Raw genomic sequence first — 12,098 nt, 5'->3', positions numbered from 1 at the left:
GTGTGTGCTTTTTTCTCTGCTGGCGAGGCTTGGAGCCACGGTCCTCTAGGCCCAGGAATGGGTGAGGGGGCAGGAGGCTGTGGAGAGGAAAACTGGAAAAGGATTTTTCCCATATTCAGACCATGCTCCTTCTCCTCTGCCTTCCAGGGTGACTCTGGGGGTCCCCTAGTATGCGGAGGAGTCCTTCAGGGTCTGGTGCCCTGGGGATCCGTGGAGCCTTGTGGGCAAGAAGGCATCCCAGGGGTCTACACCAATATTTGCAAATACGTGGACTGGATCCGGATGGTCATGAGGAACAACTGACCTGCTCCCTCCACCTTCATGCCTCAGCTTGGGGGCCACTTTGACCCTCAGAACGCCAATACCTCCTCCATCATCACCCCCAGCTCCCACTCTTCTTGGACTGGGGATCTTCTTCCTGGAACTCCAACTCCAGCCAGCCCTTCTAAGACCCATCGTTGGGGGAGGAGGGAGTATGCGACTATCTGGAATAAATCTAACTGGAGGAGGGGCTGTGTCTGTTTGATCCCCTTGCTGGTTGAAATCGGAGGGAGAGTTACCCATCAGCTACCCTACCCACAGGTGTAGAAATAGAGATCAGAGGGGGAGGGTTTTCCCCCAGGGGCCACACAGGAATGGACTAGAGAAAGTTACTTATAACAGTAAAAAATTAAGGTCATTTTTCTCCATCTGCCGCAACAGGAACACTGCCTAGAGCTTATAAGCTGAACTGGGACAGGGGTGTGTGCGGACAGGATTGTTGGCTCCAAAATACCAAATGAAAACTGCAAAATCAAAATCCACTACCAGTTAATTAAGTGTCTATAAAACGTAACATTCTTCCAACTAGCCAATTGCAACTTGGCTCAGCTGGAGTTGAGCACCTATTATATTTAATGTGGGGTGCGGGTTTGTTTTAATACATCTGCAATGATGGAGGGTGGGGTGCAGCCTTGGAAAGCAAGAGGACCCAGCCTAGGTCTTAAAATAGTTCTGCCCACCTCTCAGGTTCTGTCTTCACAGCCTCTCCAGGAGTTGGAAAGAGAATTTCTTCTCCCCAGTGAACGGAAGGGAAATTTGAGGTGGGAGAGGGTGAGGGGAGACTATGAGAGCTGTGGGAGCTTTTGCTGACTGCCTATTGTACTTGGCTCTCCTGGAGTCCTCATCCCAGCCCCCTGAGGCAGGGCTGTCACCCCCTTCTCACAGATGAAGAAACTGAGCCTTGCCGGGGTGGAGTCTCTCGTCCCACATCACTGTGGTAGGAAGAGGCAGTGCCAGGGTTTGGGGCCAGGGCTGGCTGCTGTCAGAACCCAGGCCTACCCCGTAGTCTTGCTTCACATCTCGTTAGGGGAGAGAGGAGGGTAAGACAGAGGGAGAGCTAACTGATAGCAAACAAGCTGGGAGAAGTAGGGATCGTCACTTGAGTTTTGCAGACGAGGAAATTGAGGTGGCTCAGATTTGGGAAGTCATCGGACCTAGGTCACAGAGCAAGTAAGTGCCACAGTTGGATTCTGAGGACCCTGGGGTTCCTGGCAGCCTAAGAGGCTGGCAGAAGGGAGTGGAGGGAAGGGTCGGCAGAGAAGCGAAGCCCAGAGGAGCTCTGGGGGTTGTGGTCCCTGCCCAGGGCTGACTTCCCTTTCCTGGGCCTTGAATCCCACAGGCCCCAACCTGCCTTCCCCACCCTCCTGCCTGCCCCTTCGGCTGGCAGCAGCCCCATCTGTATGACGTCCCAGTCCCCCCACCCCGCTCCTTGGAATGATGAAGGGAGGGGCCCAGAAGGGGCCAGGGTCCCACCTGGGCTCGGGCTGTGGGGAGGGAGGGGCTGGGACAAGAGATACAGAGAGACTGGGAGATGAAGAGGATGGAGGGGGATTTAGACACAGAAGTGAAGGGAGGGAGAGAAAGAGACAGGGATGGAGGCAGGCAGAGACAGAGACACAAAGAAAGATACAAAGGATTAGAGGAGATGTGCAGAGAGACACTGGGAGAGAAGAACAGAGTTAGACAAAGAGAAAAAGGCCCAGAGATACATAGGAACAGAAAGAAAAATGACACGCACACACATACCCACAAAGAATGATAGAAATGTGGGAGAGGTAAAGAGAGACAGGGAAGGATGCAGACAGATGGACGGACACAGAGGTGTGGGGAAACAGAGAAGCAGAGAGAAGAGGGGCTTGGGGAGGTGACAGTGGCAGGTGGGCAGGGCTGGCCTGGGGAGGGCTCCCACACACCCCACCCCCAGGGCAATAAGTCATCCTGGGCCTGCCGGGGGGGTGGGGGGGGGTGAGGGGGCACCCCTGCCTGCTCGCCTTCCTGGTGCCTCCCGCTCCGAGACCCAGCCTGCCGCGTCTGCCACCACTGCCAGGCCCCCAGAGCTCCAGCCCCAGAGCCCGTGAGTCCAGAAGGGAAGGGAAGGCTCCCCTCCAGGGACCTGCCCTACTGAGCGTGCCAGGCCTCTGCCCTGGCATCATTTCTCCTTCTGCACCGTACTTCTTGGGGTGGGGGCATGGTGTCTCTCTGCCTTGATCTGCGTCTCCAGCAGCTGCCCCCCAACCTCTGTGTCCTCCAACCCCACCTTCCGTCACTGAGTCCAACCCTCCAGCCCCACTCCCGCTGGCCAGGGCAGCTAAGGGCACTGGCCCTTCCAGTGACCAGCCCTGCCCTGCTCTGTCTCACCGTTCTTCAAAGGGGCAGGGGTTCAGCAGGGTGGGGGCCAGAGTGATGTTCCAGGCTGAGCCCCCTACTGCACCCCAGGTAGCCTTCAAAGGGCTCACATCACCCTGGGGTGGTTACTGAATGGAGACTGGTACCCTTTATCCTCCCACCCCAAGTTGCTGGGCCCCAAGTCTCAGGTGGGCAAGAAGGAAAACATTCTCCAAACTGCACCTACGAGGTCCCGTGGCTGACTTAAACAGAGCCAGCCTGTAGCTTGCCCTGGGCAATGCCTTCCCAGCAACTTGGCTGTGAGAGGTTCTAACAGGGATTAGGCCCCTGCAAGGCCACCCTCCATACCAAAGATTTATTTTAAAAGTTTGGAGGTTGGGATGCTGTGTGAGCCAAGGGATTCCTCACACCTGGTTGTTTCTCCCTGGGGGGTGAGCCGGAGCAGGCATGGCGGAGAGAGAGGGCATGAACCAGCCCTAAGTCTCCCCATGGAGTGATTTGGCCCCTTGTCCCTCCTTGTTCCCGGAAGAACCTGGGGCCTGCCCTCCCCGCCTCCAGGCCGTGATGATCCTGCAATTAATCATGTTTGCTCTGGTGACAGGTACGGTGGAGAATGGGGATGTGCAGGGGTCTCCCTCTCGAATCTCTAGGATTCCCAACCCTCTATGGCTATGGTCCTCCTCCCCCATTTCCGGGAGTCGTCTCATGCCCGAGCCCCCTCTTTTGCCCTCACCCTCTCTAGGGCATGTAGGGGGAGAGACCAGGATCAACAAAGGCTATGAGTGCTCTCCTCATTCCCAGCCGCCCTGGCAGGCGGCTTTGTTCCAGAAGACACGGCTGCTCTGTGGGGCGACCCTCATCACCCTCAAATGGCTCCTGACAGCAGCCCACTGCCACAAGCCATGGGTGCGGGGGCAGGGCGGGGCTGGGAGGGGGCTGGAGATGGAGAGATGGGTAGAGAAGGGCTTGGGGATGGGGAGAATGTGTATGGGGTGGGGAAAGTGGGGTCAGAGATGGGTATTGATGATGGGGATTGGGTTGGGATTGAAGATGGAAGGCTGAATGATGTTGGAACTGGCATGGTGTTGGGAATGGGCTTGGATGCTGGGCTGGGGATAAGGTTTTGGTGGGAGATGGGGATGAGTTTGGAAGTGGAGCTATGTTTCTTCATTCTCTTCATCTAGCCCCTTCCCCCCCCTGCCCATGTCACTCTCTATTTCCTGTCTCTCCTTCCCCTTCCATCTCTGACCACCATCTCTCTCACTTCAGCTGATATGTAGCTCATCTGGGAGAACACAACCTCCAGTGACGGGATGGCTGTGAGCGCACCCGAGCAGCCACTGAGTCCTTCCCCCACCCAGACTTCAACAGCAGCCTGCCCAACAAAGCCCGCTGCCACGACATCATGCTGCTGAAAATGGCGGCCCCAGCCTTCATCATCTGGGCTGTGCGACCCACAGTGTGTCATCACACTGTGTCACTGCTGGCACCCGCTGCCTCATTTCCGACTGGGGCACCACGTCCAGCCCCCAATGTAGGGGTTCCAGAGAGGAGCATGATGGGGGGTGGGGTGGGGAAAGGTGTTTATGATTGTGGAAGGAAATAGGGAACCAGAGGAACCTTCAAAGATGAGATTCATAGTGATACAAGAGGGTGTTACCTGGAGGTGTCAATAGTGGGATAAGTTGAAAGGAAGAGGGGAAAAGTAAGGGCTGGGGAGGGTGGAGACAAAACTTTGGGCCTTGGATTCAGGCAGACATGATGTGCAATTCCAGATCCACAACCTGCTAGTTGTAGGTCCTTAGGCAAGTGGCTTCACCTCTCTGAACCTTGGTTTTCTTCTCTATAAAATGAGAATAATCACATCCACCTACTAGAGCTGGATTAGAGATAATGTTTATAGAGCAAATGGCGTAAAGAATTTTACTTGATAGCGTTACCGTTGCTACGGTTACAAGCAGAGAGGTGAGTTGACTCCAAGCAAGCAGGACAGGAACCGGATTCAGAGCAAGGTCCCTGGTTCTCCGCTGGGTTCAGAGCAAGCCCTGCAGTGTGGGGGAGGGGACCAAAGGGATCTAATTTTCTGTGCCCCCTCATGTCATTTCTACAGTGCACCTTGCCCATACCTGGCGATGTGCCAACGTCACCATCCTCAAGCACAAGGGTTGTGAGGACGCCTACCCTGGGAACATCCCAGACACCATGGGATGTGCCAGCGTTCGAGAAGAGGGCAAGAACTCCTGCCAGGTCAGAGGGCAGGGCCTGGGTCTCCAATCACATTTCCATTCCCACCTCCAACCTCAACTGTGTCTTCATCTACACCCACAATCTCAGCCCCAACCTCAACGCCACTTCCCCCTGCAACCCCAAATCCATCTCCACTCCCAGGTGCCATTTCTAACGTAAACACAGTTTCCAGCTCCATTCCGAGTCCCACCCCTATTTCCAACCCTAACCATCCCCAAATCAATTTTCGACCCTAACCCCATCTTTGTTCTCACCCATAACTCTAACCTCTTCCTCAATCCCGTTGCCAACCCCATATTCAACCTCCACCTCACTTCCAACACAATTTCCCCCTCCTCCCTAACACCATGCCCAACCCTTTCCCCTCTCCTGAGGCCTCCCCTCCTCTCTGACTGGTTCTCTTCCTCCCCATCTCCAGGGTGATTCTGGGGGCCCACTGGTCTATAATGGGTCTCTTCAAGGCATCATCTCCTGGGGCTAGGATCCATGTGCTGTCAGCAGAAAGCGCAGGGTTTACACAAAGGTCTGCAAATATGTGGACTGGATCCAGAAGACTATAGAGAACAATTAGCCAGGACCAGATCATCACGGCCCAATCCCCTGATCCCTACTTGGTGCTGTGGTACCTGTTCATTCTGTTAATAATGAAGCCTGAGCCAGGACCCCTTTATGTACTTTTCTGGGGGCCTTCTTGACTATGAGAGATGCTGTACTTTAATAATCAATTTGGAGTTTGGAGTTAGGAGACCTGGGTTCTACTCCTGCCTCATACTAACTTGTGACTCTGGGAGTGAAAATAGTTGTTTGGTTCACTGTTGTACCTCCCGTCTCAAACACAATTCCTGGCACACACTAAGGTTTCAATACATATTTACTAGGGCTTCCCTGGTGGCGCAGTGGTTGAGAATCTGCCTGCCAATGCAGGGGACACGGGTTCGAGCCCTGGTCTGGGAGGATCCCACATGCTGCGGAGCAGCTGCGCCCGTGAGCCACAACTACTGAGCCTGCGCATCTGGAGCCTGTGCTCCGCAACAAGAGAGGCCGCGATGGTGAGAGGCCCGCGCACCGCGATGAAGAGTGGCCCCCGCTTGCCACAACTAGAGAAAGCCCTCGCACAGAAACGAAGACCCAACACAGCCATAAATAAATAAATAAATAAATAAATAAATATTAAAAAAAAATAAAATAAAGAATCTGCCTGCCAATGCAGGGGGCACGGGTTTGAGCCCGGGTTCAAGCCCTGGTCCAAGAAGATCCCACATGCTGTGGAGCAACTAAGCCCATGCGACACAACTACTGAAGCCCGCATGCCACAACTACTGAAACGGGCGCGCCTAGAGAGAGAAGCCACCGCAATGAGAAGCCCGCACACCACAGCGAAGAGTAGACCCTGCTTGCCGCAAGTGGAAAAAGCCCGCGCGCAGCAATGAAGACCCAACGCAGCCAAAAATAAATAGATAAAATTTTTTTTTTTTAAAAAAAGACTCCTTTCCTTATCTGTAAAATCGTGCATGCAAAAATATGATAGCACACAAAGTCAGTCAGCCTGCACATAGCTAAGACCCAATAAAAGGCAGCTATCATTGTTTTCTTTCCAACCTCTGCAACAGGTAGTTCATCAAGACCTGTGCAGGTCAGTACAGTAGCCACTAACCACATATGGCTATTTAAATTAAAATTGCCTAAAATCAGAAATGTAATTCTTCGCCTAGAGGGGTGGTATAGGGAGGGTGGGAGGGAGACGCAAGAGGGAGTGGATATGGGGATATATGTGTATGTATAGCTGTTCACTTTGTTATACAGTAGAAACTAACACAACATTGTAAAGCAACTAAACTCCAATAACTATGTTAAAAAAATTTTTTTTTAATTTTTTTAATTTAAAAAAGTAAATGGAATTCCTCAGTTGCACTCGCCACATATCAAAAGCTCTATAGCCACATGTGGCTGGTGGCTACCGTGTTGGATAGCACAAACGGAGCATTTCCATCATGGCGGAAAGTTCACCTGAACGGCGCTGTGCTGGACAACCTCTAGGGTTAACCGACTTCTCGCTGGAGAATATGCTCACAAATAGTCCAGGACTCAGGGTCTCTTCTGATGTTCTGCTCACCTTGCAGGGGAGGTAGTTGGCATGAGCAGTAAAAGCCCAGAGCTGGAACTGGGCCTCTGGGTTGTTAAATGGACTTGCTGTGTGACCTCCTGTGAGTCACTGCCCTCTCTGATCCTCCCATGCCTCACCTGAAATGAGGGAGCTGGCGGAAGTGACATTGATGCCCCTTGTAGCTTTTGGCCTCCTGTGATTCACGGGCCTGTGTGTCACCTGGAGACACGCAGATGGCAGGAAGTATGTGAAGTGACCACACATGATGCGGAACCTCCCCCAGCACACATGGGCTAGTCGCTGGGACACACAGGACGCTGCTCTGGCCGTGGATGAGGGTTCAAGCACAGAGCATCTCTCTGGGTCTGCATCTGCCTCTTCCCTCTCTGTGTTTTCTTTCCCGTGTATGTGTGCGTCTCTTGCACCTACTCTTTCCTTCAATCTATCTTCTCTCTCTGCCTCCCTCTTTCAGGGTCAGCATTCTGGCTTTTCTCATTATGCCACCCTAGGTATGCACGTCCCTGTTTACTTATTTTCCTCTCTCTCACTTACAATCATCTGTCTCCGACACTATCCCCGCGACCCCCACGGCCCCTGGGGATGTGGCACCCTCTTTCCCCATCTGCGAAGACTTCTTGGAACAGGGACCTGGGGAATTTCCATGAAATCCATCTCTAAAAAGGGTGTTTCGGGCACTGGGAGAAGCCTGTATTCCCAGGCCCCTCCCAGAGCAGGAATCTGGGGCCCAGGTTGGGTGCCAGCCTCACCCAGGGCATAATTAGGGAGAGGGAAAGGGAGGAGGTGAATCCCTGAGGGGAGGGTGGGGAAACGGGCTCTTCGGGATTAAAAGGGAGGGCCTGGAAGGGGTCTCTGGGCAGAGGATTCCGGCGGCCCATACGACAGGACTGAGGCACTTCTTCCCCTCCACGACTCCCAGGTGAGCGGCGTGCACCTCACCTTGGTTGGGGTGGGTCTCGAGAGCACAGGTGGGGACCCTCGGGCAGGAGACTTGTTCGAGCCTTAGTTTCCTTATCTACGGGACGCACTTCGGAGCCTCGAATCCCCAGCCCACCTGTGAAGGTAGGCGAAACCCGAAGCGCTGAGAGGCTGGCAGCCGGGACAGCCCCGGCCAGGAGAGCGCTCCCCGCGGGCGTAGGGAGAGCAGGAGGACGCCAGGGCGGCGTCATTAGGGTCTTTGCGCCCATCACGCCTGTGCAGGCCCCGATCGCCCGTCTGCCCACCCCTGCGTTTGTCGGCCGCGAGTTAAACGGGTCCCCGCGGGCTGGGGTGGCCCAGGATGGGCGGACGGGCGTGGCAGGCTGGGGTCTCTGACCCGGCAAGTGTTTTGAACTGTCCCCCGGCCCTCCCCCCACCCCAGCCTAGGTCCTGGCCATGAGACCCTCACACCTCCACCTCTCCGCCGCCGCCGGCCCTTGGGGCCTCGAGAACCTTCTGCTGCCGCTACTGATGACGCAACTCTGGGGTGAGGCCGGGGCAGGGCTTGGCGGGAGGCGCCGGACACCGGGGGCGATGGCAGAGTGGGCTCTTATCACCAAGCCCCGCACACTTCTCCTCCCCTTGGGACCCCAGCGCTCACCCACAGATCCGGAGAAGCCCAGCCCCAAGTCGGACCCGCCCCTCTTCTAGCTCCGCCCTAGGTATCCCGCCCCCTTCACTCTTCCGGGACCCGTACTCCCCCTTGCTCCTCGCCGCGTCCTTTCCCCGCCCCTTCTTACTTCGCCCTATTTTACCCCAAGTCTTGCCTTAGAGTCTTCTGCCCTCGCCCCTTCTTCCGGCGAGTTGCGTTATTCCCACCCCTACTTTCGCCCACCAGAGGCTGCTTTCTATCCCCGCCCCTTTCCGCCCCGCCCACCTTAGCCCCGCCCCTTCTGCCCCGCCTCGTTGCACTCCTGACCTCTTCGAGCTCTCTGCAGCGCCCCTGCTTCTCCAGACCCAACCTGTTAGGTCTCCTTCCTCCATTCTTATCCCCGCCTCCTTGCCCTTTCACGCCGTTCTTCTCCGCCCACTTCCATTCGGTTCCTTCAGGATCCCCAATTTCCACACACACCCGCGGGTTCAGGCTGTGCCCCCCCGAAGCCCCGTCCCATGGCCCCACTCGGATCCCAAGCCCACTGCTTGCCCTGCTGTCCTGCCTGCTCTGATCTCCACCTCCTTTCTTTCTCCAGTCGCGGAGGCTCTGCTGCTCCCCGGAAACGACACACTCTCGCGCTCCTGGGTCTTCGGCGGCACTTGCCCTCGCAGCTCGCAGCCCTGGCAGGTGTCCCTCTTCGATGGCTTCTCGTTCCACTGCGCCGGCGTCCTGGTGGATAGGAGTTGGGTGCTCACGGCTGCGCACTGCGGGAACAATAAGTAGGGAGAGCTCCTCAGGGACGCTACGCAGGGGCTGTGGAGGCAGGCCCCGGGGAGGCGGCTGGAAGGGCTGGGTCACTTGAGGGTATGGAACTGCCAGCTCGATGTGGGGTCGGTCCTGGAGGGCTTCCTGTAGGAGGAGAGGTGGGGTTGTGCTGTGGCCACGAGGGGGCAGTGTGGTCTTTCTCAGCGTTTCTGGGCCCATCCAGAGCCACTGACCAGCTGATTCTGCTAGGGTTCCATTTAGGTGTAGATAGTTGTGTGCAGCAGACAGAAGTCAGGATCTGGTGTGGTTAGGACTTTAGAACTAAAAGAAATTGTTCATCTCATGAGTCCCCACTGAGGGAGGAAGAAAAGGGTAGGTTTACCAAGGTAGACCCTCTGCCCTCAATTCCTGCAGAACTTAGGGACCCAAACACCTGATCACTCTTCCCCATGTGCCCCCAGATCAGGTCTCCAGCTCCCTTCTCCCCTACCCACTCCTCCCTCAGACCCAGGAGTCTGGGTCCCCAGCCCTCTCCTCCATCAGATCCAAGAATCTAGGCCCCCAGCCCCTCCTCCCTCAGACCCAGGAGTCCCAGCCCCCAGGCCCCTCCCCTGCCAGGACCCAAGTGTCTATCCCCACCCCACGGCCTGTACCCTCCTTCCCAGGGACTCAGGCTTCAGTCTCAGTCCCAGTGAAGGCTTTGCATCCATAAGACTCTTCCCTCCCCAGGCCTCTGTGGGCTCGAGTTGGGGATGACCACCTGCTGCTTCTCCAGGGAGAGCAGCTCCGCAGGACCTCTCTTCCTATTATCCACCCCAAGTACCTCAAGGGCTCGGGCCCCCTCCTGCCCGGGCGAACAGATGAACATGACCTCATGCTGCTGCGTCTGACCTGGCCCGCTGTGCTGGGGTCTCGAATCCAGCCTCTACGCCTGCCCTATCACTGTGCCCAGCCCGGAGACCAGTGCCAGGTCGCTGGCTGGGGCACCACAACCTTCCGAAGAGGCAAGAGCTGGGGGCCCTGGGGGCTGTATCTTGGGGAAGGAGGACAAGGGACCTGGACTCCTGGGCCTGAGGGAGTGGGGGTTGGGAGCCTGGGGCCTGGGTTGGGAACTGTCTGGGTATCTGGGCTCCTGGATCCTGGAGGATTGGAGGCTGGACCCCAGGATTACCTGATGTTTTCTCCCATCAGTGAAGTACACCAAGGGCCTGAGTTGCTCCATGGTCACTATCCTGAGCCCTGAAGAGTGTGAGGTCTTCTATCCTGGTGTGGTCACCAACAACATGATGTGTGCAGGACTCAACAAGGATCAGGACCCCTGCCTGGTAGGAACTGGCCAGAGAGGGTCTCTGACTCATGGGAACAGCATAGGGAGGTTATGGGAAAACAGACATCCCCAACCCCATAGCCACTCCCAGCCCAACTTCATCCCCGCGTGCAGCACTATCCCATTCCTACCCCAACATCAGCCCCATGTCCAACTCTACCTCCTTGGGTCCACCTTCTCATGCCCAACCCTGTCCCCAAGTCTACTCTCAAGCCCATTCCCAGCCCCCTTCCCACCCCATCCTCAACCACATTCCCACCCTCAAGCCATGCCTAAAGCCCTACCCCAGCCCTATCTCTAGATCCAGCTCCATCCCTCACCTACCAAGAACTACAATCCCAGCTCCATCCCTCACCTGCCAAGAACTACAATCCCAACTCCATCCCTCACCTGCCAAGAACTACAATCCCAGCTCCATCGACTCAACATTCTCATCCCCCACCCAATGCCCCCAAACCCCAAGTCCAACTCCATCACTGCCCCATCCCACCCCCAACCCCATCCCAACCTCATCCTTATCCCAACCCAGCTCCAACCCTACCCAACACCTCCCTTCCCCATCACTACCCCAGACCCCCCAAGTGGCAGCCTTTCCACTGGTGTATTTATTTGATCTCTCCTTCCTCCCACCCCCAGAGTGACTCGGGTGGCCCTCTGGTCTGTGATGGGACCCTTCAGGGCATCCTTTCATGGGGCGCTTACCCCTGCGTCTCTGGTCAGCATCCAGCTGTCTACACCAAGATCTGCAAATACCGCGACTGGATAGAGAAAATCATCCGCTCCAACTGACCCAAAGGCCCTGCAACTGCTTCGCCATCTGCCGTCTTCCCCCTTCCTCCCCTCCTTCCCCCGCAGACAGCTGGACTTTCCCCCTGCCCCACTCAAACTTCTGTCGCCCATCCACACCTATTAACATCTCTCGTCTTCCCTCATGCCTCCTGCCCACTGCTGTTCTCTGCCCGCGTTGAAGCCAAGATGCAGAAAGTGGAGGCAAAGTTTTGTTCATGAGAAACGAGGAAGCCGGTGGTCACTAGTCTCTGAGAGAAGTTATCAATTACCCAACCTGGCTTCCTCCACCACTCCCTGCTGTGGGACCTTGGGCAAGCCAAGCATCTTCTCTGAGCCTCAGTTTCCACACCTGGAAAGTGGGAACAATGAAGCGTGTACCTCATAAACGTGTTATGAAGAGACTATAACGTGTGTGTAGATTGTTATGGTAATTGTCATGCAAAGTACTAACACAGTGGGTAGTGAGTTCTGATTAAATGGCAACAGGTCCTGGTGGGAATGTGTGTGATTTTGTGTCCTGGGGAGAAAAGCACAGGGGTACCCTACAATCTCAACCCCCCATACCATCCCCATCCCCATCCCTCAGGGCTGATGGGAGAATTGCATTC

The 12,098-nt window shown here is 55.8% G+C and overlaps 2 protein-coding genes across 3 annotated transcripts in view; both read left to right on the top strand.

Annotated features, from left to right (window-relative positions):
- LOC309616776 (kallikrein-12-like) overlaps window positions 1-6,380 on the top strand; it is a 33,887-nt gene extending 27,507 nt beyond the window's left edge. Inside the window, 4 exon segments of the mRNA XM_082367761.1 lie at window positions 148-1,491; window positions 3,937-4,201; window positions 4,778-4,914; window positions 5,333-6,380. Of these exon segments, the coding sequence (XP_082223887.1) occupies window positions 148-303 (156 nt within the window). The 3' untranslated portion in view covers window positions 304-1,491; window positions 3,937-4,201; window positions 4,778-4,914; window positions 5,333-6,380.
- Window positions 6,381-7,797: 1,417 nt separating this feature from the next.
- KLK10 (kallikrein related peptidase 10) lies at window positions 7,798-11,979 on the top strand. Of its 2 annotated transcripts, none has more exons than XM_082367737.1 (6): window positions 7,798-7,955; window positions 8,397-8,501; window positions 9,205-9,388; window positions 10,104-10,378; window positions 10,566-10,699; window positions 11,338-11,979. In XM_082367737.1, exons 2-6 carry the CDS (start codon window positions 8,411-8,413, stop codon window positions 11,488-11,490), a joined length of 837 nt encoding a protein of 278 aa, XP_082223863.1. In that variant the 5' UTR covers window positions 7,798-7,955; window positions 8,397-8,410; the 3' UTR covers window positions 11,491-11,979. The 2 variants fall into 2 exon arrangements, with proteins under 2 accessions (XP_082223863.1, XP_082223864.1); XM_082367738.1 differs by lacking the exon at window positions 7,798-7,955 and adding an exon at window positions 7,962-8,098.
- Window positions 11,980-12,098: the final 119 nt, after the last annotated feature.

This window comes from Balaenoptera borealis, assembly GCF_965194805.1.
Source record: "Balaenoptera borealis genome assembly, chromosome: 19".
Classification (NCBI taxonomy): domain Eukaryota; kingdom Metazoa; phylum Chordata; class Mammalia; order Artiodactyla; family Balaenopteridae; genus Balaenoptera; species Balaenoptera borealis.
Note: the sequence above shows the minus strand (reverse complement) of the source record. Positions and strands in the feature narration are given on the sequence as shown.

Bases quoted from the DNA above. Each gene is read 5' to 3' on its own strand.
- KLK10 (XM_082367737.1), top strand. From the start codon at position 8,411: ATGAGACCCTCACACCTCCACCTCTCCGCCGCCGCCGGCCCTTGGGGC. The intron at 8,502-9,204 runs GTGAGGCCGGGG...TTCTTTCTCCAG, and splicing joins ACTGATGACGCAACTCTGGG to TCGCGGAGGCTCTGCTGCTC. The intron at 9,389-10,103 runs GTAGGGAGAGCT...TTCCCTCCCCAG, and splicing joins GCGCACTGCGGGAACAATAA to GCCTCTGTGGGCTCGAGTTG.